The sequence below is a fragment of the Stegodyphus dumicola genome, chromosome X1 (assembly GCF_044657685.1).
Source record: "Stegodyphus dumicola isolate Sdum_Otavi_A_Nest chromosome X1, ASM4465768v1".
In the NCBI taxonomy this organism is placed as follows: Eukaryota; Metazoa; Arthropoda; class Arachnida; order Araneae; family Eresidae; genus Stegodyphus; species Stegodyphus dumicola.
In genome coordinates, this window is record NC_140780.1 from 237,247,005 (window position 1) to 237,273,960 (window position 26,956).

Below are 26,956 nucleotides of genomic sequence, written 5' to 3' on the forward strand. Positions count from 1 at the left end.
GCGAATATGAATATTCGTTTCTAATAAGATTTATAAACTGTAATCGTTGCATTAAAAGCAGTTTCGTATCAATTGCATTGTTTTAAATAAATAATTCAATTTTCAATGTATGAATGTGGAAAAATATTTTTTTAATATCTTCGGTCCCGAATTGCAGAAAAATATAAATGCCTGCTTTATACGATAACTTTAATACATTTTAACGATAAATTTAACATATTTAAACGATGACACAATTGCGGACACTTATACTTTTGCGGATGATACCACGATCATATTTCATCAGCGCTACTTAAAGAATTATTGGAAGTATATGTATATATGCGTTATGTGAGAACAATAGTTCTTAAAAAAAAAAAAAAAAAAAAAAAAAAAAAAGAGCAGTATCTCCCGCTTTATCCGTGCATATCAAATGATCATCTGGACTTGGACTAAGCAGGAATGCTGCTATAGGATTATTTTAGAAAAAATATCTTTATTTACAAAAAGTCATTTCATATGAAACTGTCCGAAACAAGTGGTTATGTAGTGTATGATTTATTCTAGGATACTGGTGTTAGCAGTTCAAATCAAAGTCTGTCATACCCTACTGGACTGAAAAACGAGTTTCCGCTTTAGTTTGAAACAAATACAAAGTTGTAAGAAAGTTATTAAACTCTTTAAATTAATAGTAGGCATTACTTGTGATAAAGATGAATTTCCTCACTTGCGGGTATTTAAAATAACATAAAATAAAGTTAAGTCAAATTTAAGTAACATAGTCTGAGTACACACATAAAATAAGACTACTTAAGTAATCAACGGCGCGTATTTAAATCTCGGCTAGCAAGATGGCTAAAGTCGGAATAAAACTGCCAATAGTACGTCGAGGCGAGGCTGTCAGAAGCTTTAAAACATTCAGACTCTCGACTTAAAAACATGGCATCTAATTTGCATTCTGGTAAGTATTACAGAAAGAAGTTAAAGTAAAGAATAAAACCATAATAACTGTACTAAACCATAATCATAATACTGTAAGAAACCATAATAATTATAATACGGATAACTAACACAAAAATCCTAAAATATTTTTATATTTTGAAAATTTGTATAAGAATTCTTTCGATATACCAAATGTAACAAAATTATAAATATAGGCATTGATAAACCAGGAAAAAATCATTAAATGGCAATTAAGGGGTGGGGTGAATAAACCTTGAATTATTCTAATTTATTTATTAACCAACCTCTCAATACAAATTAAAAATGGCATCAAATATCGTAAATTTTAAAGTTTTAAATCTCTGTCAATTTTTGTCGCATGGGAGTCAAACTTTATAGGTGTGTGTGTTTTTCCTATAACGAATACAAAGTTTTTCTAAATATAAGTATAAGGAGCACGGAAACTTGTAAACAGTCAGGTTTCGTATTTTAAACAAAATTAAATTTTAAAAATTTAAACATGCAAAATGACGAATCTTTGCTTCATTTAAAACCTTTTTCTAACTGGAAGTAAGTGTCTACGACCAGCGGTTGCGAGAATAATGGCTAGGTAAGGACTTTTGTGAACAAGTGCATAGTACACTCAATTAGAGACACAAATTCTCATTAAAAATATCGGTTAAATCGAATGCCACGTTATTCATTTACATACACTTATATATATATATATATATTAAACTGGATAACATAGACAGACAGGGACATTTATTGTCTGTAAAGTATTAAATAAAAAAATTTTAAAAATCTGGAAGGTTTCAGATTTTACATCATTTTTTAACGCTTTGTGTGTTACCTTTATTTATTAAATATCATGTTCTCCGCATTTAAACCATAAAATTCAATTCAACAGCAATACCGCAAAATAATTTTAAAATGAGCATATCTTTAGAACTTCTGATACACAGCCTCGCGCGCTGGAGTTTTTTTTTTTTTTTTTTTTTTTTTTTTTTGGTACATTCCTCGCTTTGAAATCGTTGAGTTTGTTAATCAAAAATTCTTTATTGTCTGACAAAATACGAAATATATAATAAAACAAATTCCAAATTGGGGCTTCCAGATGCCCACATTCCACGTTATTCAAAATTTCATGGCTCTAGGTACCGTTGTTTTATCACAATGTGAGAAACATACATACATTTATGCAGATTCTTCATTATTTAATTTCTTTAAATATAATACGGGGCTGTAATACTTGGTGGCAACAGTTTGAAAAGTGAATCAACGAAGAAAGTGAATTGATGTAAAATGCCAAAATGTAATTAATAGCCTTTCTGGGCTAACGCTCTTTGGGCTAATAATTTCGGTATTTAGAGAAATTTTAACTTTATTTGATTAAGATTTTTATATTTAAAGATCCATTGTATTTTTCATGACTTTGATTCATTATCAGGTGTAACAAATAATTATTTAATCAAGTGTAGGCAAAATTATAATTTTAATTGTTATCATATGGTTAACCTTTATTATATATATATCGGAATGAAAAAGAAGATGGCGTATTAAATATTTGAAGATTAATGCTATTTTCTCCGAGTTACAGTATAAACTGGTAAAACGCAAATTCAAGAAAATTACAAAATGGTAATAAAAATGTTCACTTCACAGAGGAAAAAACATAAAAAACGGGAAATATGTACATGTTAAAAACAAAACAATAAAAAATTCAAAAATTCAAAAAAAATTGTTTTTTACTCCCCTTAATTTAGCGCTTCAAACATAGCTTGTCAAGGGAAATGCGTTTTGAAGCCTTAAACCAAATTGATTAATGAGTGACGAAAAACATGTTTCGTTCCCCTAAATTCCCCGAGACTTTAAATCGCTTTAAATTTATCTAGCTTTCTTTTCAATTTATTTAACCGAAGTCTCGTAAAATTTAGTTCTTTTCCCTACATGTCTTCGCACTGATAAAGTACAAACAATTATATACAATAGGGGGAAAAAAATTAAAGAAAGCCTAAAAAGGCTAAAGATGAACCAAGTACTATACGAAAATAAAAACAAAAATAAATTCTGTGTACCGAATTTAAGAATGAATTTAATTTCAAAATTAAATTGCACAGTCATAGTATATATATCCCAATACTAAGGGTCGGTTCATTTAAGTGAAGGAAAAGAGCCAACTTTTTGCGAAATACAAAATTCTGCCAAAAGAAAAAAAAAAAAATTAAGTTCTGGAGCGAATCTTGCACAAAAAGGGTAACAAATATATTTAAGTGAAAACAATGAAAGTATTGAAAAAATTAAACTTACCCTACTGCGAACGTACATGCCAGCAGTATGTATCAAGTGTTAAAAGTACAGATGCCTAATAGGTTGCCAGAACCTTGTAGTAAGGGAGACAAGGCATTGAAAAAATCTACAGCTAATGGCAAGGGACTTAAAAAAATATAAAGGCCGCTATTTCTTGTTGTGTAGCAATTGTAGCAAATTGCTCTTCCGGAAAAGAGGTTTGGGGTTGCGGGGGGGGCTTCTTTAGGAGGAGGTAACAAGTGTCAACAAGGCGTCGTTTTTAGATGCTTGTCTTTTCAGAGAAACCATCCAAGATTGCGAAGTTTTAAAGAATCGCATTTTAAAACTGGTCAAAAGCAGAGGAGGGGTTAAGAGCGTTTAATACCCCTTTCTCATGTCGATTTTTAATAACAGATGGCGCTACGAACGTTGAGCGATAAAGACTCAAATCTGTAAGACTACCTACAGCCTGGTTACTATGGCAATGACGCTTCCTTCCTCTGTACTTGTTTGGCGGGAAAGTGAGTAAGCCATAAAACACATCCCCTCAGTTGAACAAAAGACCTGCTGTCATTTCTTCCGTCTGTGACTCAGACTGCAGGGTATGTTTTGAACAGGAATAGAACTTTTTCACCTTTGTGTTGAATGAAAGATATCTGTGAGATACGTGCAGCAGTCGCTATTTCTTTTCGCAAAATTTGTTCATCACGCTTTTCAATGTTGCGTAATGTTTCATAATTTGCCGTTATTTTGCGGAAGAAAACAAATTTCATCGCGACATAAAAATTATATATAAATGATTGTATACTTGATGATATGTGTATACATATATAGCACGCACATAATATTCCATTTACTCATCCATCCATAATATTTCATAAATTACCATCCATAATATTCCATAAATATGTGTTAGCACTTTCCAGAGCTTTATATATATTTTTTACTTGTATTATAAAATCGTATAACACTCCTAACTATTATTTTTTTACTTCAAAAGTGGATAAATCATTATCAAATTTTTCTAGTACACGGAGAAATGGTCTATGTATCCACACACATAAACGTAGTAAAAGATACTATTGTTGATTGAATATCTTTTGGCAGCAATATCAAGATGCAACGAAAATTCGAAATCAATTAATAACATGCATTTTATTACAAAAACACTAGCAGGACGTATTATTTGCACAAAAAACTTAGTGTGGAAATAATTTGCGGCACATTATCTGAGATCCGCTTTGAATGAATACATAAAGTGTTATAATGAACAATCAGTTTTAATATTTCACTTGATACTGAAATGCATAAAATCAAATTGCGTTTCTATGTTTCAGGTTTATAAAATACAGCTGATAATTGAAGGGGTATCAGGTTTATAAAGTACAAGCTGATAATACATGATAAGAGGGAAGAAATTCCTAAATTACAAAATTGAATATTATATTTTAATAAAGTAAAATGATACATATTATAGATACATCCTAAAAAACGATAATATATATATATATTGTATATCGTTGTATACCGTATATATATATTATGTATTTATATGTATATCTACTCTTTTCCGGATGTAACTGTAATTACGTACTGTGCTGGTTTATCATCTTCCTGTAGCGATGCATTTGGATTTGCTGTGTATGAATCTGTTTCATTGAACAGGAACAAATAGGAAACAGAATATTGAAAATTGAATTTTTTTAAAGCATTAGTAACTTATATATATTAGATTGACTAAAAATAGTATATTCATGCATAACGTATAAATATGCGAAGTGAATACTTTTTGGCAATCACCTTTCTAGGATGATCATTTTTAAAAATAACCAGTACTGTTGATAAAATAAACACCGGTACGATCTATCTGCCTAAGGGAAAGGATGCCTTCGTGGAAGACTTTCTAAGGGAAATTGGCTCCTAGACACGTTACACAGGGTAAAACCACGAAAGCGCAACCAGTCCCTTCGCGGGATTCGAAACTCGGACCGAAATACTGGTGTTCAGCTACTTTACCGCTTCGTGCCTCATTTCAGAGCGGATTCGCTATATATGAAACAGAGTAATGTGCTGTTACCGTATTTAGCAGCCTGCCTTTTTCCTTGACCTACCATAAAAAAATAAAATAGCAAAATTATAACAGCGTCTCTAAAAAGATGCTTTGCTATATTCTCATTAAATCTTTATCATTCTGCGCTACTAAAAACGAAGTACGATTATTTCAAATTCAAAATTTTATAACATTACTTTACAGAAAGCGATCTCATGTCTTCTAAAAATAAAACCCAACATCTGTTTCTACTCAAGCGCTTACTTTCTAGACAAAGTAATTTCAGTGTAACGTACGTTCAGTTTTATCTAACTTCGAACGGAAAAAAAAAAAAAAAAAAAAAAACTATGTACATAACAGGCAAAGATATTAACAGCACATAAATTTAATCAATTATATTGGATTACCAGAGGAGAAAAAAATAATTCGATGAGATAATTCTCTGAGAATTCATAAACGCTAAATTAAGAATAAATTTTATAAAATGTTTACTAATGAATACATGTATTTGCATAGTAAGTTTGCTTTTTTAAAAAATTTTTCATCTTTATCACGTTTATCGGAGTGTCGTATTTAACTTCACAATTATGCTCCGAAATTTCATTGCTGTAGATTGGATTATTACCAATATATAATTCTACTAGTAACCAGAGCCAGTATTAGAGGTTTTTGCTGCTCACTACAATATCTGTGGCTCTTACTTCTGCCACGCGCTGCCAGTGGCTGAGTGGTTAAGAATATTGATTACTGGAAGTTCGACCTGGTTTCGGTTCGATCCCAGGCGAACCAGCTGGCTGCATGGTTTGTTTTCCTGTTGTGCAACATGAATACGACCCAGTTTCCTTCAGCAATTAGGCTCACCCGCGGCCGAGCGGTTAAATCGCTGAACACTGGTAGTTCCGACCTGGGTTCGAATCAAGGCGAACGGGCTGGCTACATTGGCGTTTTCATAATCTTCCCCGTGTGTAACGTGTATGGGGAGCTTTGCTATAAACTAAACTAAGCCTTCAGAAACTTCCTCCACGAAAGCATCTGCTATCTGCCACCTCGTGGCTTTGCTATATTCAAAGAGCCTAACCCAATTCTAGCACTCAGTTCCTCTCTAAATTCTAGCGGGCGAGCGCTAAAGTCGCCTATTACTGGTAGTTCAACCTCGGCACATTATCTGAGTTCAGCTTTGAATGAAAACAACATAAAGTGTTATAATGAACGATTAGTTTAAAGATTTCACTTGATACTGAAATGCATAAAATCAAATTGCGTTTCTACATATCAGATTTATAAAGTACAGCTGATAATTGTAGGAATATCAGGTTCATAAAGAACAGTTGATAAATACATGAGAAGTGGGAAGGAATTCATAAATTACAGAATTTAATGGTTGTAACGAAAATTTTAAGCACGAACGTTCTTCATAAAGTTATGAAAAAAAAGCAGTCAGTACCTTTAGTGCGGATAGTAATCACTACCAAAAATCTATGCTTTTCTGCCAATTTTTTGGTAGTTTTTCAAAACCTTCGGCTCGGAAACTTGGTGGCCCGAGTCCAAACACAGGTCAACCTCATTTCGGACGTCTTGTGCAGAAGTGAAGATAGGACCAGCAAGATGTAGCTGAAAGTCCGAACGTGCGATGTCGGGGTTATATGGTGGATGTGGTGAAAGATCCCTTTCGAGTCCGTACAGAGGCTAGCCGGTGAATGCAGACACGTATGGTATTATCTTGATGGAACGTTACCTTTCTGCGCCGGAACTCAATTCGACTCTTTTCCTTGATAGCAGCGTCAACATGCACTAGCATCTCGTTGTATCCTTTACTGTCAAGGGTTTTACCTTTTTCCATATACTATTTGTGATTAATACCACGGCAATCCCACCAAATACAAAAGAATGATCTTTTTGTTAGTCAAATTACGCTTTACGATGCTGCCGACGGACTCACGGGCGCAGATCAACTAAATTTTTGGCCTATGTTGTTGAAATAAATTTATTTTTCAACACAAGTGACTATCCAGATCACCAGATCCAAAGCATGATCTTTTCGTTAGTCAAATTACGCTTTGCGACGCTGCCGACAGGCTCACCGGGCGCAGACCAGCTCCCTTTTCGACCTATATTGTTTGTGTAAACTTGTCTAACTTTGAAAGAAAAAAAAAAAAAACTATGTATATAACACGCAAAGATATTACAGAACATAAATTTACTCAATTTTATTGGATTACCAAAGGAGGAAAAAATACTCAGATAACTCTCTTAGAATTCTTAAACGCTAAATTAAGAATAAATTTTATAAAATGTTTACTAATAAATACAAGTATTTTAAATAATAAATTTGTCCATCTCTACATATACCACGTTTATCGGAGTGTCGCATTTGACTTTACAATTAAGCTCCGAAATTTCCTTGCTGTAGATTGGATGATTACCAATATACTTACAATCCTACTAGTAACCAGGGCCACTATTAGGGATTTTTGCTACTCAGTACATTATCTGTGGCTCCTACCACACGCCACCAGTGGCCGAGTGGTTAAAACTACTGAATACTGGAAGTTCGAACTGGTTTGGGTTCGATGCCAGACGAATCAGCTGGTTGCATTGTTTGTTTTCACCGTGTGTAACATGAATACAAGCCAGTTCCCTTCAGCAATTAGGCCCTCCCGCGGTAGAGGAATTAAATCGCTGAACACTGGTAGTTTCGACCTGGATTCGAATAAAGGCTAACGGGCCGGCTGCATGGACGTTTTCATAATTTTCTGTATGTGTAACGTGTATGGGTTGTCAATTTCTCTAAGAAAGTTCAACATGAAGGCATCCTACTGTGCTTTGCCATAATAACCTAATCTAAGCCTTCAGAAAATGACTCCACGAAGGCCTGCCATCTTAAGAAGGTAACCCTCGTGGCTTTGCTACATTCAAAGAGCCTAACGCAGTTCTAGCAAGCGAGCCGCCGAACACTGGTAGTTCATCCGGAGTTCAAGCCTCGATAACGAGTTGGATGCATGACCGATTTTGGTGTTTTCCAAATTCACCTGCTTTGGCGTAATCAAACTCTATAATTCTAAACAAACTGACGTTCGGTTCGGCTCCAACGGCTCTAGCACCACGTTCCAAATTATAACTACAGTTCAACAAATAAATGTCTGGCGTATACATTCGAATAACCTAAGTAAAAAAAAAAAAAGGGGGGGGCTTTTTAATTTCTTCCACAACCAAGCATGCATACATGCACATAAAGCGAATAAAGAAAAACTTATGGAGTGCAATAGGGTTCTAATCCATAACATATTTAGTTAGTGATCGCCATCATTGGGAGCTATAAATATGCTATATTGACGGGAAGGAGAAAATTTTACTTCCTGAGTGAGCTAATTCAGAACTAGTCATTATTTCATCTGTCATCTTAAATTTAGGATGTCAAATTACGTGACTAACAAAAACCTAGTATTTATATGAAGCTTGATAAAAATCAAAGTTTTGAAGACGGTATATGTGATCATGTTCGGTTGATTACCATTATGATCAGCAAATAACAACAGCAATTTACTGATGTCTTTCTTATCTTTATATTCAGATGTAGTTTTCAGGGCAACTAGAGAAAATTTATTAATTACTTTTATTATTTTTGATACTTTATACGTACGAAGATACATACTTGTAGGAAGAGAGATATAAATATCATATTCGAACAAATAAAAACAAATCGTGACTTGAAGACCCTAGAGATACGGCTTCTGATTGCTTTTCAAATTTTTACCATATTAGTAACGATATAATCGAATAATCTTTCAAAGATTATTGTTTACCGATTTTAGGTAACAACTAGAAAACATTTTTTCGAACTTATCCTCAAACAAGTTTGCTATTGGTAATGAATACTGCTGTATCATGAATCAGGTACGGCGCTATGCATTTTGCTGACTTTGTACGCAATAAATTCTGTTGTCAAGTGCCCTTCCCACAAAATTCTAAAATTTTATTGCTTGATGCTTCGCTGAATTTTACAATTTTGCTGTACGTAAATTCTGCCGTACCGGCAGTGATCATGATTTCAAATTCCCCCTCCCCGAGATTTACTGTGTTATCTGAAAAACAGCTCACAAGTTGCTAAAAATAGCTATAAAACTGGTTCCACAGCTTTTAGCAACGGCCTCCCGTTGTGCGTTTGGAAACTCAGCTTTTGAAAGAAAAGGAAGGGGAATAATTTCTCTCTGACTACAGTATAGATGAGGTCCGTGACTTTGTTTGAGCTACTGCAGAATGTTCTGAAGTACACTTTTTTCTGTTTCGGCAACATTCATCTTGAGAATTCAACACTTGTTCATTAGCCCTTAGTAATTGACAGAAATGCTTTTAGAAAGTAGTGGGTTCATTGATACCAACAAAATGGTTGGTATCAATAAACTGGGGATACGTTAGTTTCAGTTGTTGGATTCAAATGAACCTTTCAAATACTAAAAAAGTCCTTTTGCATAATCGAATCCTTTTGCATAAAGAATTTCATCTGAGAATAATTTTTCTACTTAAAAATGAGTTTTGCAGTACTTTTTAAATACTACTTGTATTTTTATTTTCGAAAATTTTCATAAATATTGTAATTAATTATTTCCAATTTTAATAACTCGCAGAAAAAACACAATTTTCAAGAAATTTTTTTATTATGGTTATTCAAACTTATACTAATATACAGCATCTTTTATATTCCTTATACATTTGACACTGCATGCTTCAACCTGCATGTAAGTTTCTCTTCCTTAGTAACTCCTGACCCAGAGACGTCTCAATGAAAGCCAAATCATGCACAAAATTTTCACCTGAAAAGAAAAAAAAAAGAAAATGATAAAATATTTTTAACACCATATTCTCGACCCCCCCCCAAAAAAAAGAAATTGCAAGAAATACAAATTTCTAACAGAAAAATGCATTTTCAAGCAGCTGAAATTGTTTCACAAATTAATAATGCAGATAGCAAATGTAACATATGGCACTATTGCCACTCAGTGCAATCTCTGCATATCCTAAATTCTGCTGGCTGATGTCTTCGTAAGTTCTGAACATTTTTTTGCCTCTAAATTTTGCTGCTCAGTGCCCTCTGCTAAATTATAAAATTTTGACTACCACTGGTTGCACAGGCCCTGATCAAAGCAAAGAGGCAAGATGCTACCTGCTCTTGATAAACTGCCTTATAAATACCACAAATCTAAATAAATATCAGTTTTATTTCCAAAACAGAATTATCTCACAGCTAAAGCATTGCCTTTGCAGAAAATCTTCTAAATGGAAATAGAATTGCATCCACATTACATGTGCAGAATCCCAATAATTCATTATAAACAGTTCCAAACCATAGTTAGGCTTAGAACTCACAACAGTATTCTTCTTGGAAGTCTTCCTAAGGAAATGGTAGTATATTCAGGGAACATGTGGGCAAAATCATGACAGTATATCACAAGCCTAATTCTTGACCATACATACTAGAAAGATCACAGAAATTCCTCACAGGAAGCTAGATTCATATAACAAAATTTCATGCAACATATGGCATATGGGAAAAAGCAAGGACATTATAATCACTAGCATAGTTTATACCCAAATGAGTTGCAGATGGTGCACTATGTGCTCACAGCTGATTATCACTAATGCAGATATATATTTACTAATATTTAGAAGATGATGAAGTATAGCAAAATATACAAAACATTAGTCCTTAAATCCAACACATTTTCTGATTTTCATACCATCTAGAACAATAGATTTGACGTTAGGTACAATATCAGAATTTTGGGTACATGAAATGTGAAATGGTTTTTTATTTTTAGTCACTGTTTCTAGTAATTTGTTCGAAAGTAACAAATAAGCTGGTTTCAGTCTGTCAATGAAATGTTAACTTGTCTGTCCTTAATTAAGACTCGGAAATATTTATCATATTTTTTCACCACAAAAAAAATGGTCCCTCAATAAGCAAATTCAAGTGCCTTTTTCACACGATCAGTTCTCACAAACACATGAGAACATGATCTCAAGTCTTTATGCATAAATATTTTATGTTTGTTAGCAGTTGATAAACTGGTGCTGATCCATAAAAGACAGTAAATTTGTTACAAATGGTTCAGGTTTAGTTTTAGTGGTAGGTAGTCGAAAAACTCACATGGTAACCTTATTTGCATAAAATATACCATTTGAGCTACAGAGTGATTAGTATCAGGACATATTGCAACTCTGAATCCTAGAAGGATTTCTGTCCATCTGATGTTGCTGTGAGCCTTTATTGCATTTTTTTAAGTTCTGAGAAACTGCTCAATTTTCCCACTGCAATGTGGGTGGTATGGAGTGGAACGTAAAACTTTAGCACCACATACATTTGCAAGGCTCTTGAAAGGCTGCGACTCAAATTGTCTTCCTTGATCTGAGATTATGGAACTAGGCACAACAAATCTGCTAATCCAATGATTGTAAAATGCTTTGACAACCATTTCTCTTGTGATATCTGGTAAAGAAACTACTTCTCCCTAACAGGAAAAATGGTCAATAAATGTCAGATAATACGTCCTACCAGCAGATGGTGGTAATGGCCCAATCAGGTCAACTTGCACAATACTTAATCTAGCATGAGGTGCTTGGAACTCGGCTATTTTAGATTTTGTATGCCTGTTGACTTTGCTCCTTTGACAATTAACAGGACTTTAAGTCTATTCGTGAATTTCTTTCTTTATATTTGGAAAGATAAATTTTTCAGTCATCTCGTTGACAGTTGTCCTGATACCAGAGGAGCAAAATTATGAATTTGATGAAACATTTGTTGTCTAAATTGCTTTGAAATAAAAGGCCTGATACTGGTTGTTGAGCTGTCACATCTTAATGTTTTCCAAAATGCTAATGTAGATGATTTAAATTTCAGTGAAGCACTACCTGTCATTAAATGTTGCAATTCTTCATTATATTCTTGAGCATCTGCTACTGCTTCATAGCCAGTAACTGAGACTACTTCAACTGCAACTAAATTTTCTTTGGCATCAATATGCTGAATATCAGTTGAAAATTCCGATATATACTGAAGTTGGTGTTGTTGTCTGGGTTATGCCTTCCCATTCTTTTGCTTCTATGCATATGACAGTGGCTTGTGATCAGTAAGTATGATGAATTTGCGTCCTTCCGATACATGTTTAAAATGCTTGACAGAAAGATATATTCCTAAGAATTCTCTGTCATAGGTACTATAAACCTTCTGTGCATTATTTAATGTTTTAGAGTAGAACACAATAGGTTTTCAGTCTTGTTCTTGTTCTTCCAATTGCTGCAATACTGATCCTATAGGAAAGTCTGATGTATCTGCACACAAAGGGTAATCCATTGGGAAACACAAAAGGGCACCATTGACTAAATCAGATTTGCACTTCTCAAACTGGTGAATTCCTTCATCTGTGCAGGCCTACCAGCGGCAGAGCGGTAAAATCGCTGAACACTGGTAGTTCGGTCCGAGGTTCGAATCCCGCGAACGTACTGGCTGCATGGGCGTTTTCGTGGTTTTCCCCATGTGTAACGTGTATATGAGCCAGTTTCCCTTAGAAAGTCCTCCACGAAGGCATCCCTTCTCTTAGGCAGATAGCCCTAGTGTGCTTTGCCATAATTAAATACACTAAACACCTTCATCTGTGCATGGAACTTTACAATGATCTTTTTTTATCACCCTTTAACATTTCGTGTATGACTCCTTGAGTTTCTGCAGCATTTTTCAAAAAGCATCGATAAAATTTTATCATGCCCATAAATGAACAAAGCTCATGTATTGTCGGTAATTTACATTGCAGATTACTTCAACCTTTTCTGGCAGCGAACAGGAACCTTCTGTAGTTATGAGGTAACCCATAACTTATGTTTAATATGTAATACATAATGTAATATCCCACCACATTACCCATTTCCAATCCTCAGATGTCCAGTGTCTTTTCTCGACACCACTGAAAATGAAGTCTTGCATGTCGGCAGAACTGAGTGATTTTCTTACAGGCACCAAAACTATGCATTCCTATCCCTCTGCAATTCGCTGCGCATAGTTCTAGCTGAAATTTGTTGGGAAGAGCCTTGGTTGACGATTTGTGATAGTTGAATCCGTGTTCTGCCGTACAATTCATCGGAGATACCGCCGATCACTGTCTTTGAAAACTATGCTCGAACTGCAGTTACATTTTTTAGAGAAGGATTCGAAATCGATGCCCCCACTAAATGTGCACCAACAATAAGCCCCTTTTTCAAATGGTGAACGATCTGCCGCCTTTTTTCCCCATTTTACTTCATTCATCATGAAAAGCACTCTTACACCTTACTTATACTGGCATTTTAACCAAGTATAATCCACATCATAGAAAAAATTTGGATATTTCATCCCTAGCATGCATTCAGATGAAAATCTGAAAGGTTTCTTATTGATTGGCCAGTGTGTGTATTATTATATTATGCAACATGAGGCAGCATTAACATGTGGAGCTGGGAAGGCTTCTAATGATCACCTTTCTCTCTTGTGAGAGCAGGATGCACTGAAATTTGATGTCCTTATTTTTTAGAATGGTTATGAGTTTTGTAGACAAGTGGATCATCCACGTTCAAGATATAAGCAATCATCTTTCCACAATACTCAATTTTGTATGTCTTCTTCTCAAATATCATTGTATGGATGTCCTTCCAGCTGAATCAGGAGCAGTGACTTTGTGGAGGTTTTCCTTGGAGAAATGGACTTATATTGGAGTTACACATGATTCAAACCAAAATACTTCTTTACCGCAAGTATTTAAGTTCAGAGGTGTAACATGTTGTGCAGAAAATATTCTCAACAAGTTATCAGCTATGGATCAAAGCACACAAGAATACTTAGAAACAGAAGTGCATGAGGAAACATTCAGAAAAGAGATGACTTTAATTTGTAGTCAGACCTTGCTATGTCACAAAAACTAGTTTGGGCATTAAGCTTGAAGTTTTCAACTTTGTGCCGACTTGATATAAGAGTCGGCCAATCAGAGCATATACATAAAACCTATTGAGAGAGAAAGCTGTAGACACATACATGCATGCACAAATTTAGCTTCTCTAATTGGCTATGGCTTAGACCCTCTCTCGCAGGTGTGAATGGAACTCCCACATTTTGTGCCTTATGATTATGCGTCTATGACATTTATACCATCATGTGAACGGAGCCTTAGGATGGCATACTAAGAAGATGCACTGTCTTGTGGGGATAAGCAATTTATACTCCTAAGCCTAAAAAAAAAACTTGGAAAAAAAAGATCACGACTTAAATTTGTTGTCTAATTGCTCTAATTTGAGGCACATTATGAGAGGAAAGCAAAGGTAGTAATCAGAATTATTTAAAAAATTTTATCCTTATATTTTTCTTAAAAATTCTGTAAAATAATAAAATTTGTGGTTTTCCTCAAATAAATATATATGGAAAAAATAACAGCCACATAATCACAGATTTCATTTTGTTATATTTTATTAACAAAATTTAAATTATTAAAAATCTCTTTCATGAAGGGAACATAAAACATCATGAAAACAATGAAAAAGAAGCAATATTTAAAAAAGATAGTAGGCTTATTGATGAGGCTCCCATCAAAAGAATCAAACCCCAAAATATTTTCATTTGCTTCAGTGTCCCGACTTTAAATTTCACTGATTTCAATGAATATATTTTTAAAAAAATCTTTTATTTTCAAGTTCTTTCATGCAAAACGTCCAAATTTGGTACAAATCAAATTCATCCCCCTCTTTTTGATAGCTACAATATTATATTTAACAGTTTTAATAGCTATCAGTATGTAAACAACATAATGTAACACCATAAAAGAAAAACATAAATGATGACATTTTAATTTTGGCATAGAGAAATACATATTTACCCCAAAAGAGAGCTTGTATTTCTACCTTCTACGTCAGAGTCAATAACTGAAATGTCCAGATCAGAACTGAGAAGAAAAGAACCATAATTAGTTTAATTAAGATACAATAACACACCGACCAAGTATTAATTTGAGAGTCAAGCAACAAAAATCAGCATCATATTTTGAAATATTCACTATTTGAAAATATAACGCTGATTTTGGTTGCTTGACTTCTAAATTAATACATAATTAGTTAACCATAATTAAGTAACTGTAATATCATGCACAGCTAATATCTATTTTAAAAATAAACCAACTTACCTCAGGAAAGCCTGGTTTGTCTTAGGAACATTAGCTGTAACTTCTGGCGTAGAAAAGTCAAATTTTTCACTTCCGGACCTAAGAATGAAAGAAATAAACTGCTATAACATAATTAAAAAAAAAAAAAAACATGAATAAATAAATAACACATAACAAATTTAAGCATTAAGCTATGTATGACTACCACCCATCTCAGACAGTGCGACAGATATTGCTGTATACTGTTTCGCCATACCCTGTGTAGCTATTATATCATGCTGTATAACCACAGTTTAGAAAAATTACAAAATGTGTTATTTATATCTATCTAAAATGGTACATTACTACATGATTTGTAAGAATAAATTAGAGGGCTCTGCGAATGAAATTCCTTCCAATTAAAAAATGTAGGAATAAAGAAAATGCAGGAATTGCAAATGCAGAAATGAAAAAGGGGATTATATTTTTTGTACAGAATCCAGATGACATATTTTTCAACATTTTAGAAATTTCAATATTAATTTTAGGGGCATAAAATATTAGGCCCCTAAAAGCAGAATATAGTTTTTAAATGTTCAGATAATCTTCCTATGAGAAGAATTCCTTTGAGAAGTACACATCTGAACCACAATTAAAAAACATGTACAAGAACAGAGCTGAGGACTTCTGTTTGCAGAAAGTCTGTCACATAACATATGAAAAGTTTCTTATTGGTAGATTTTTGATCAGACGGATATTTTAATGTTATACAGAGAAAGCATTGACTCCCTTTATACTGGAGATAATTCAATTTGGACAATGGCAAAAAGGCTAAGCAAGCCTGAGCGTATTGGTCCCATTCTTGGCACTAGTTTGGTTTACGCTCAAAATACACAGCAGATATTTTCTAATTACCTGCATCCCAATATCAATTCAATTCAGCTTTTGGTGGAATTTAACATTTGTGACATATTTTTCAAAAACTACACTTCACAACATGCATACATGACAAATACACAGAACCATAAATAAACAAGCAATAATATATATTTATATATAAATTTTACTAAATGATCATAAAATGTTCCAACGCTAAAAGAAAGTTTTAACATCCAAGTAAATGACATAATAAAAAAAAGCAAGTTGAACAGCGAGCACATGAATAAATGTGCATACACCTGTTAAAATATACCATAGGTAACTGACAAAGCATTTCGTAGCAAACATATGACTATAAAATTTCCAATAATACATGTAATGATGGTGAATTCAATTTAGATCGCAAGAACATGCTCATACTTTTGAAAAGATTCAATTATTTCAGCAATTCCTTGTGAATTGGAATTTACCCTTTCAATATTTCCCAACAATTTAGTGTGAATGGAGGAATAAATTCTTATAACAGAATTGAACAATTATTAGCATCCCCTCATACACACACATACAAAAAAAAAAAAAAAAAAAAAAAAAAAAAAACTTACTTTGTAAAAAAATCATCCGGGCAATGATTCTCCTTTGACACAGATGCAGTTGTATCAATAATTTCTGACCTTCAATAAAAAAAATACGCATATTTTACTTCGGAATTAACTTACTACGAAATCATAAACACGGGGTAGTCGATATAAAGAATAAATTATTTCTCACCTTTCGAAAACATCCGCTTGTTCGGAATCTTCCACATCTCGGGAATTTAATTTCATATTTTTTTCTTGAGCTCGACGTTTACGCTGAATTCTGGATCTTTTATTAAAACCAGGATGTTTTTTCGGTCGTCCTTGATATTTTCGCATATTTTTTGCAAACTGACCACAGTACAAATAAATGTAAACAAAACGAGTGCGGAACAGCAATGCAATAGGGTTGCCGTAAACGTCATTCTGCTGACAGCTGACAATGTTTAGTGAAAACTGTGTATAAAGGAATATATGAAACGCTTCTAAATATTATTTAGAAAAAAATATGATTTATAACTGATATCAAAATCAATTACTTCGTGAATTTTTGCAGAAATAAGATTACAATGTTAAATTTTAACTCGTAGCGCCATCTATTGATGGCTTTCCAAACTACACATTAAAATTACGTATTTCAAACTAATTTTTTTAAAATATAATATTTAAGTAAATTTCATTTCAAACCTGATTCTAACATTGTGATTCGAAAACTGACCTATTGCTTTATATTTCTGCCAAATTGCACGCAACATAGTTTCTTAATTAGCGATTCTGCGTGTAAAAAAATTTTTAGTATTGTAATGCTGCTGTAGTAGACCACCTTAAAAAAGTCTCTATTCTTCACGCAATTGAGCTATAAAAAACGACTTAAGAAATCGAAACAAGCACTTTATTTTATTGAAGGAACTGAATTGGCAGAAATTCCATAGAATGCATAAAGAATGTAATTCTGATCATTTTAGCCAAATTCAAAGAGACATTTTATTGCACATACACAATAGTATATATATATATGATGTACCAGCTTTAGTCGTAGCTTAAATTATCAGACAATAAGTTAAAAAAAAAAAAAAAAAAAAAAAAAAAAAACAGGATCCATTTATTATTATTCAGTAGAAATAGCAGTTACAAAATCAGATATCCAGAGTAAATAAAAAGAATTACTAATAACTTTTTGTATGAATGTTTATGCATCGTGACATTTAAGAAAAAGCCCCGATTATTCTTTTGCGGGTCTTTTTATAGCCTCTGGAAAGGCGGAGCTTCCACGAAATGACGTCAGCCTCGTCAGCCAATCCAGTTCGCTTTGAATATCTCGAGAACATTCTATAACTGTACGTGTAGAAAAGGCGGGAAAAACAACTTGACTACGGGGCTGTAGATTTAATTCCACGTACTTTCAAATAAGAGACCGTCGCCATTAAAAATGAAATGAACATACAGTTAGAATTTTAAGTGTATTCTTGACTATGGAATTTTATTATTACATATATATATATATATATATATATATATATAATAATTTATTTACTAAACAAATATTGATTATATTATCTCCTAATATTAATTTTAGTAGAAGTATCTAAAAAGAGTGAACCCATAGGTAGGAGGTTTAATTCCGAAAATTGTTTTAAAGTAACTTGAATGTAAATTGTTAAAAATGTTTTACGGGGATTTGAAGTAAATCATGAATAACAAAACTTCGAACTTTGAAAAAGAAATTAAATTAAAAGCAAGTAAATATTGCTATTGATCGGAAATTAGTTGACTTTTCAAGGGGAACAAACCAACTCCCGTTCAATGAACAATAATTAATAAATACGAAGGTGTTTCGTCTTTTACTCAAGTAATAATGGTGATGCCAAACTGGCAAATTAAGTTAGGCCAAATAGTTCCGTGAAGTGATGGTATTTAGAACCAAAATATTTATTAATTGTCGTTCATTGAACGGGAATTGGCTTGTTCCCCTTGAAAAGTCAACTAATTTCCGATCAATAGCAATAATTACTTGCTTTTAATTTAATTTCTTTTTCAAAGTTTGAAATTTTGTTATTCATGATTTACTTCAAGTCCCCGTAAAACATTTTTAACAATTTACATTCAAGTCACTTTAAAACAATTTTCGGAATTAAACTTCCTACGTATGGGTTCACTCTTTTTAGATACTTCTACTAAAATTAATATTAGGAGATAATATAATCAATATTTCTTTAGTAAATAAATTATTATTATCTCACTTTGCAGCTATTGCGCAAGTATTAAAATAACTTGTTTCGAACTAAGTGAATTTAAGATCATACAGCATTTGATATATATATATTATATTTTATTACTTAACACATGTTAGGCTTAGCAACGGTCATTTGCTACTGGGCGAGGCGAATATATATTTCTTTCATTTCAAAACTTTTGTTGCTCTAATATTACAGATTTTAAGAACTAATTATTTTTATTTTTAGTATATGTTTTTTTTGATCAAATTTTCATTTATTATTTTTTCATATGTTGATTGTTTCTGTTTACATGTTTTGCTTTTTGGACTCGGCCCGCTTAAACAGAAAATAATTTTTATCAGATTTTTAAACTTTTTTCCTGTTTATGATTTTGATGCTATAATTTTGCAAAAAAACATTTTTACTGGCCTGTATAGTTTCAAATTTTCATATATTATTATATTTTTTTCATGCCTTAGACGCTTGCAATTACATGGATTTTTTTTGGGGGGGGGACTCGAAGTACTCAGAATAATAATAATAAAACAAATTTTTTTAAAAAAATTGAGCTTATTTATGATTTTGATGTTATAATTTTGCAATTTTTTGCACCACTTACTACGGTCTGTAGAGGTTGGACTAATAAAGACACAAATTACTTTGATTTATTTTCTGAGATTATTTGCAGTATTAAATTTTAATTCGTGTTTCTATTGGTTAGGGAACAGGTTGGTATAGATACTTCTTTTGTTGCACCTTTCAACATGCATATGGATTAGGCTTGAACTGTTATTTACTTTGTACTTATTCATTATATATATATATATATATATATATAACTTTTTTTCAGATACAAAATAAAGGTATGTATATTTAAATATCAAATCTGCATATATTAAGTGTTCACATAATTAAAATTCAATATATAACTATTAAACTGTGAAATCTTTTTAAAGATTCTTATTGATTTCTAAGCAATGCAAATATCTTTCTAACGGCGTCCTTTTCTTGAAACTTCTTTGCGTAGATATTAACTAAGAGAGATTTATACTATAGAAATAATATATATTGGATGATAAAAAATACAAATATGTCTAAATTTATTCTTACCTTCGCATATAAGAAATAGCTGACACTGCATTATGCAGACGCGTTATATTCAACATATGAGATATAACAGAAATACCAGCCCCTGTTTCAGACATCTATGAAACACATGAGAATGTATAAAGATACCATTATTTGAAAAAGGTAATCAAAAATAAATGATTTTCATATGTTATTAAAAAAAGGAAAAAAGGTGAAGAACTAATGAAGAACAATTAATGCTCATATTTTTAAAACAATATTTGATAAGCAGTTATATACATGCTAAAGTCACATAGATACACAATAGAAGTAACATAGTGTAAGAAAAAATTAGTTTAAATTAAAAAAAATTGAAAAATTAGCTGATTTTAAATTTGAGTACATTCCAAGCATATTTTTATTTCTGCGCATAGTTCTTCTTTATTTCTATATTTTAGTAATTAGGGGGCGGGGAGTCAGAGATTTTAGAACAAAAATTAGTACCATTTTTATTGTTTTAGCATTCATAAGGTAATGCATAATTTTTAAGTAACAAGTAATGTCCACTTTACATAAAATATGACAAAACATTGTAGTAAGTGTATCGTATGACTTCCATGGAAGCATGAAATGACGTTATGGAAACAATTTTGAATTATGTTAATATGTACACCACATGCAGATTTGCATAGAAACATGAATGACGTAATGATCACAATTTCGAATTATACACACCGCGTAGAGTCCCCGTAACTTAATTATGACGAATATATGAAAAGAAATCTAATTCTGAATACCTATAAAAAATGCCAGTTTTGGAAAGGTTTGTATTTAATAGAATTTTAAGCTCTTTCTTAGAAACATAATCTTTTGAAAATAATAGCAAAAGATGCAATCGTGTCTGTCCCAAAGAAAGTGTGGGAAAATATAATTTAAATAAATTTTTAAGTTAGGATTTTCGGAATTTATGAACAATCTATATAATCATATACAAAATAATTAATATTGATTATACTTTATACGCAATGGAGCCGTCCAAGAGTATTTCAGCTGTTGGTAGTTGTCTTGTTCCTAATTTGTTTTTCAGCCTTACCAGTTGCATATTGTTTAACTTTCCATCTTCATTTCGGGTTTCTAAGTAAAAGAGTGTCAATCCCTTTTTACCCTAGAACATAAATATATTGTACATTATAATAATGATAACAGAAATAACTTGAAAACACAGAAGACACTATTCACGTTTTAGAGTTTTTAGATAACACCCTCATAAAACGCAAATTTTTAAATTAATAATATTATTTACTTTGATATTAACACGTTTACCCACAAATATTAATATTATCCCTTTTGTCAACAAAAGGTTTTAACTAACACCACCATAAAACACCAATTTCTTAATTAATATTATTATTTACTTTGTCTACAAATATTAATATTATCCCCTTTTTTCCACAAAAATTATTACGCGGCTTTATTTTCGCAATTGTTGGTCGTATACATATACTTCCAGCGAAAAAAATTTTTTAAATGACGCAAATATCCATACTTTAACAATTTTTTTAAAAAAAAGTATTAATTTTATAAATATTATAAATTACTACATCGAATGAAAAACTAAAAAATGAAAATGCTCCTGAAGGACAACGAGTTCAAATTTTCAAATATATAACATGTTTAATAATTTCATGCACCTATTTTCAAGCTATGAAATTATGCATTTATTCTGAGAATTACTTAATTATGCATTTACAGTACTGAAATGCTCAAGTAATTGACTCTCATGCACGTAGAAGATGAGTCATTAAGTTATTTATATATATGCAATTATGTCTCCCAAACTAATTGAAACTTGCCGCTACTGGTCTTCCATGAAGTTCTAGTTTACAGTTTAACGTCCTTCACACATTATCATTTATTTTGCCAAGCAGATGTTCTAAAGCACGTCAGGTATTGTTCTATGTAGACTCTGTATGGCAGTTATGTCTTTATAACCAAATAATATTTTTGGCATCATTTATTATATTACTTGCTTCCTCAAAAAAAGTCGCAACCTACGTTTGAACATGCAATCATTGAGAAGGGATTAATTCGTTAAACATTTTGAAATTTTAAATTAAATTAAGCGATTAAGAAATTTAATTTAAATCAATTTAATTAAATAAATAAAACTAAAAATAAATAAATTAAATTAATAATAATCAATCAATAATTAAATTAAATTTTGAAATTTCAAAATTAATTTAATTTAATTTAAATTAAGAGGCAAATTTAAACAATGATATTTAAAGTTTATCCTGGCTGTATAAAGCTGTGTAAAGCTTATATCTGTTGTTAAATGCCATGCGCATTAAAAATTTGGAAGCGAAGGGAGAAAAAAGTGTTTTTCATTTCATTTTCATTTTAAACGAAAAAAAAAAAAAAAAAAACTTTTTTGTTAGATTCAAATATTAAAACAAGTCTATACAAAGTACCTCAATGCTTGTTTCACTTGGATGCTGTCTAGCTAATGTAAGCGCCATATTTGAATCTGCAGCAGAAGTAAACCATTTATATCCATACAAGTGGAAGAAGTCCTCATCTTTATCTTGAATAGCGATAGTTTCAGTTCCATTAGCTTCGAAAAAATAAATAAAGATTAAAGAAGTCACAAGTAAATTTTGTTTACGTTTTAAAATGCGTATAGCATTCAAGCTATTTTCTACTCTTGTTAGAAACTTTTATTTTAAAAAAAACTATATTTAAAAATATTAAAGCTATAATACAGCTTTATCTTCTATACCGCTACTAAGTATTAAAAACAACTATCATTACAATAAAATCCAGCGACATTCATTTGCACGAGTGTTTTACCTTTCTTTCTCAGCTTTCCTTTTTCGAATTTCTTTGACATTGTAGGATCTATTCTTTTTTAGCTATCATTAAAATGTGACTAGATCTACCTACGTGTGAATCCTTTCGAATTCTCGCACAGGTTTGAAGATGACCACAAACAGAGGAAGGGTGTAAAAGACCCTTTTATTGAAAACAATATGATTTGCAGACGGCACGAACTTACGTGCTTACAAACGCCGACCACTTGTCGTGAGAACTTAAAAGAAACGTAATACTAAATTTAAAGGTAAGAGAAGTGCAGGACTACTCAGTTCAATTTAATTTAAGAGGCTGACTGAGAACTTAACCGACAAGATAATAACTCGGCGGAAAAATGCGTAGCCGATAGTTATGGTTAACAACTGGAAGAATTAGCAACATGCGCTCACAATAGCGAAATCACGCTATGTTAAACATTTCGCTAAAGCAGTTTAAGTACTTTCGTTCACCCTAACTCATTTACATCTTGGCGAGAAAACGCGAGGGGAATAAAAGAAAACAGAAAGGACTCACAAATTAAAATAACTATTAATAGAAATAAATAAACCCCTACAACATTAATTGTAAAATTTTTCTTAAAATCTTCGTAAAGTATTGTATTGCTACTGAATTCAATTTAATTTTTTATTGAGTCAATTTAATAACTTCATTTTTATGAGCTTTATTTTTAGATAAGGAAGCGGTGAATTTTAAGTTTTCACAGAAGGCATGCTTTTTCACATCAAACTTTTAAAAATTACATAAATGAAGGAAAGCGTTATATTTATTCGAAATCTAGCTAAAAACTTTGCATATTGGTAGTATGAAGTACTGAACGGCTTATAAAATAATGAACTGCACGTAATATTAATTTTAAATTCAAGTATTTTTAGTGTGAAATGGAAATCTTTTCAGTTAAGTTCTACAAACAATTTATATCGGAGAATGGTAACTCAATTTTTCTTTGTTTATGCATATAACATTACGTATAATCAATTAATCAACCTTTGATTCATCTTATTGATGATAAAATTCGACTCCGGTGATACTGGTAAAATTAGTGATTCAGTCATTTTAAGTTTCTCTGTTACTTTAAAATAGCGATTTCAGGGTTATTTAAATAAAAGAAAAATGCAAGCTTTTTAAAGAGAAGATCTAGGAATATTTAACCGATTTCTTTGAAACTGACTATAAACTTACCGAAACAGGTTATGAAACACCTGAAGATTCTTAACGATTTTGCTACCGTGTAACCTAATCTAGGAATTTGAAAGTTTTAAAATCGAGATAAAATATCGTGGTATGTAAATTGCCAGACTTAAATACGCTGAAATTTAAGTTAATAATGCACTCGTCCTCAAAAAATAAGCAACAAACGTTAAAAAAAAAAGGTACAAATGTAAAACTTGAAGTTAAAACATACGATTAACATATGAGGTAGAGCTTGCATCTCCAAATGAAAATAGGCAACCAAAATTAGCATAAAACGAACCCCACAGTCACACCACAACGCCTTAAAAAGGGACATGCAGTACCTATGCGTTAGTGCGGAAGCGGAGATAGTTCCGTGTAATCCGAGATAGCCAAAGCGGAAAGCATGAGCCGAAACATGATTTGCACGATGAAATGTGTTGGAGAGCTGTTGGGATGTTGCAGGCTGGTGCAAGACAATCAGCTATTGTGAGAGAGCTGAATGTGCATGGTAGTATCGTCAAAAGGCTACGGAATCGTTGCCAAAAGGAACAAAACCTCTATATAAGCCGTGGGTCTGGATGCTGGAGCATTACCACAACGGCAAATGATCACTTTCTGTTGCTATGTGGATGACACCGTATAAAATTAACAGCACGACAGCTTGCTTCGTATCTTTCTGCAGCTGCAGGACGGCCCATATCCTGCCAAACTGTTGCGCATCAATTGCACGAAAGTGCACTCTACGCCCGACGACCTCTGGCTTGTGTTCCTTTATCCCCATCGCATGTCAGAGCGCTGTTGAATTGAGCCATTGAACATCGCAGTTGGACACCAGAGCAGTGGGGCCACACATTTTTACGGATGAGTCGCGATTTAACATCCAGAACTATTTCCGAAAGGGAGTTATATAGCGAGAGCCAGAGACACGGATTCGGGTGCCAAACATCATCGAAAGAGACCGTTACAGTGGAAATGAAAAGGCTTACTTGTATTGGCTGGGGTAGCAACGAACGACTGCACAGGCCTCTGCCACAGCTGTCCGATATAGCAACGAAATTACACACACTTTTGTGCGTTCTTTTATCGCTGCAATGCGTACCGACGCGATATTAATGGACGACAACGCCCGCCCACATACAGATCGATTTGGCGCGGAGTTATCTGGAGAGTGAAATCCTTCCACATCTGCCTGGCCTGCTAGGTCAGCGAACCTGAATATCATACAGCATGTGTGGAACATTTGGGAAGACGGATAGCAGGTTACAATGTGCCGCCAGGCACCCTTCACGAGCTCTAACATGCATTACTACAGGAATGGGTGCTACTGCCACAACAAGCCATCATCCACACTATTGCTAGTTTGCCTAGCGGTTGTCAAGCATGCATTTCAGGTAGAGGGTATCATACCCGTTATTACTGTGATGTTTGCATTGCACATTTCTTCCGATTCATTTGGCCTTTCGATGTGAGATGGTCGTAATACATATGTTTTTGTAAGTCTTTGTTTTACTGCTTGATATGTGTTCTAGCAATGCCACACACCAAACTTTTAGATCAATTTCACGCATATCCATTACATAGTTTTTGTTTAATTCCGTGTTTTGCGTGTGTTGCTTATTTTGGAGCAGAAGTGCACTTAAACACAATAAAAAGGACAATCAATCGTTTCTTGCCATAATTGCTCCTGCACATATTCTTGCATCGCCTGCGCGGTAGCAAATGTAAAAATTTTGAGATCATATATGTTCGTGAAAAATTTTAGCAAAATATATTTGAAACTTACCTTCAAAGGAATAAGTCACGTGATGTGAGAACCTGTGAATTGGGTCAACATTTTTCGTTTTAGAACTTCTATGTTTCGTTTTCCATGTGATGCATATTAGATTATTATTTGATTAATAGGTAAGTAGTTATATTTATCTGAAAGCGTGTTAATAGTTTTAAATCACCCTGTATAGCAAACACATACTCACCAACGTCTGATCCACCTCTTCGCTCAGTCATCCATTGTCCAGAAGTCCAAAATTTAGTAGGATCTCTGCATGTTAGGTAGTTATATGCCTTTTGGAATAACTCCCTCTTTTCACTAAGGGACTATAAAAAGGAAGGTTAAATAATAATAATAATAATAATAATAATAATAATAATAATAATAATAATAATAACGAACATTGCAATGATATATCTTACTCCCACATTTGTAAAATTTCTTCAATAGAATAAGTTTTAGACTAAATTAATTATAAAATTCACTCTGTTGTAAGACATTAGAAGAATGAATAAAATATTTTTATAAATAAGCTTGGTTAAGCTGTTAGAATACTTTTTTCTCTTACCTCTATCCCAAAAAATAAATAGTAAAATAAATAAATAAAGATTGCTTTTACTCAAAAAATTCTTTTTATTTACTTATTTATTCTTTAGAAAATAAAAGTAATATTGATGACAGAATTAATGATGATTAAATAATATTAATGATTTTTAAATCATAATTAATTAATGATTATTAAATTCACACACTTCGATAGTTTTAGCAGCTCCATCAGTCATAGCCACTGGACAGGAATACAAGCCAGATGATGGCGAATACAAATATAATTTACATATTTGATGCAGTCGACTAAAACATAAATACGAATAATTTAGCAATGAAAATCATGCAACAATATATAATAAAATAAAAATTCAAAGTATAGAAAAGGCTCTATATTACATAACAGGGCAGAAGGATAAAGTTAATACTTAAATACGTTAGCAGTATTA

The 26,956-nt window shown here is 32.5% G+C and overlaps 1 protein-coding gene across 2 annotated transcripts in view; it reads right to left on the reverse strand.

Annotated features, from left to right (window-relative positions):
• Positions 1-26,956, reverse strand: part of LOC118200659 (acyl-CoA dehydrogenase family member 11-like) — a 61,410-nt gene that overhangs the window by 32,767 nt on the left and 1,687 nt on the right. Inside the window, exons 3-11 of one of the 2 annotated variants that reach the window (XM_085807208.1) lie at positions 26,714-26,813; positions 26,167-26,287; positions 22,621-22,763; positions 21,165-21,314; positions 20,192-20,286; positions 16,893-16,961; positions 15,454-15,531; positions 15,151-15,216; positions 9,897-10,071 (exon numbers count right to left, since the gene is read on the reverse strand). In XM_085807208.1, coding sequence (XP_085663334.1) covers positions 10,068-10,071; positions 15,151-15,216; positions 15,454-15,531; positions 16,893-16,961; positions 20,192-20,286; positions 21,165-21,314; positions 22,621-22,763; positions 26,167-26,287; positions 26,714-26,813 — 826 coding nt within the window. In that variant the 3' untranslated portion in view covers positions 9,897-10,067. Of the gene's footprint in view, positions 1-9,896; positions 10,072-15,150; positions 15,217-15,453; positions 15,532-16,892; positions 16,962-20,191; positions 20,287-21,164; positions 21,315-22,620; positions 22,764-26,166; positions 26,288-26,713; positions 26,814-26,956 lie in introns of those variants that run through there. The other variant, XM_085807207.1, reaches the window with a different exon arrangement.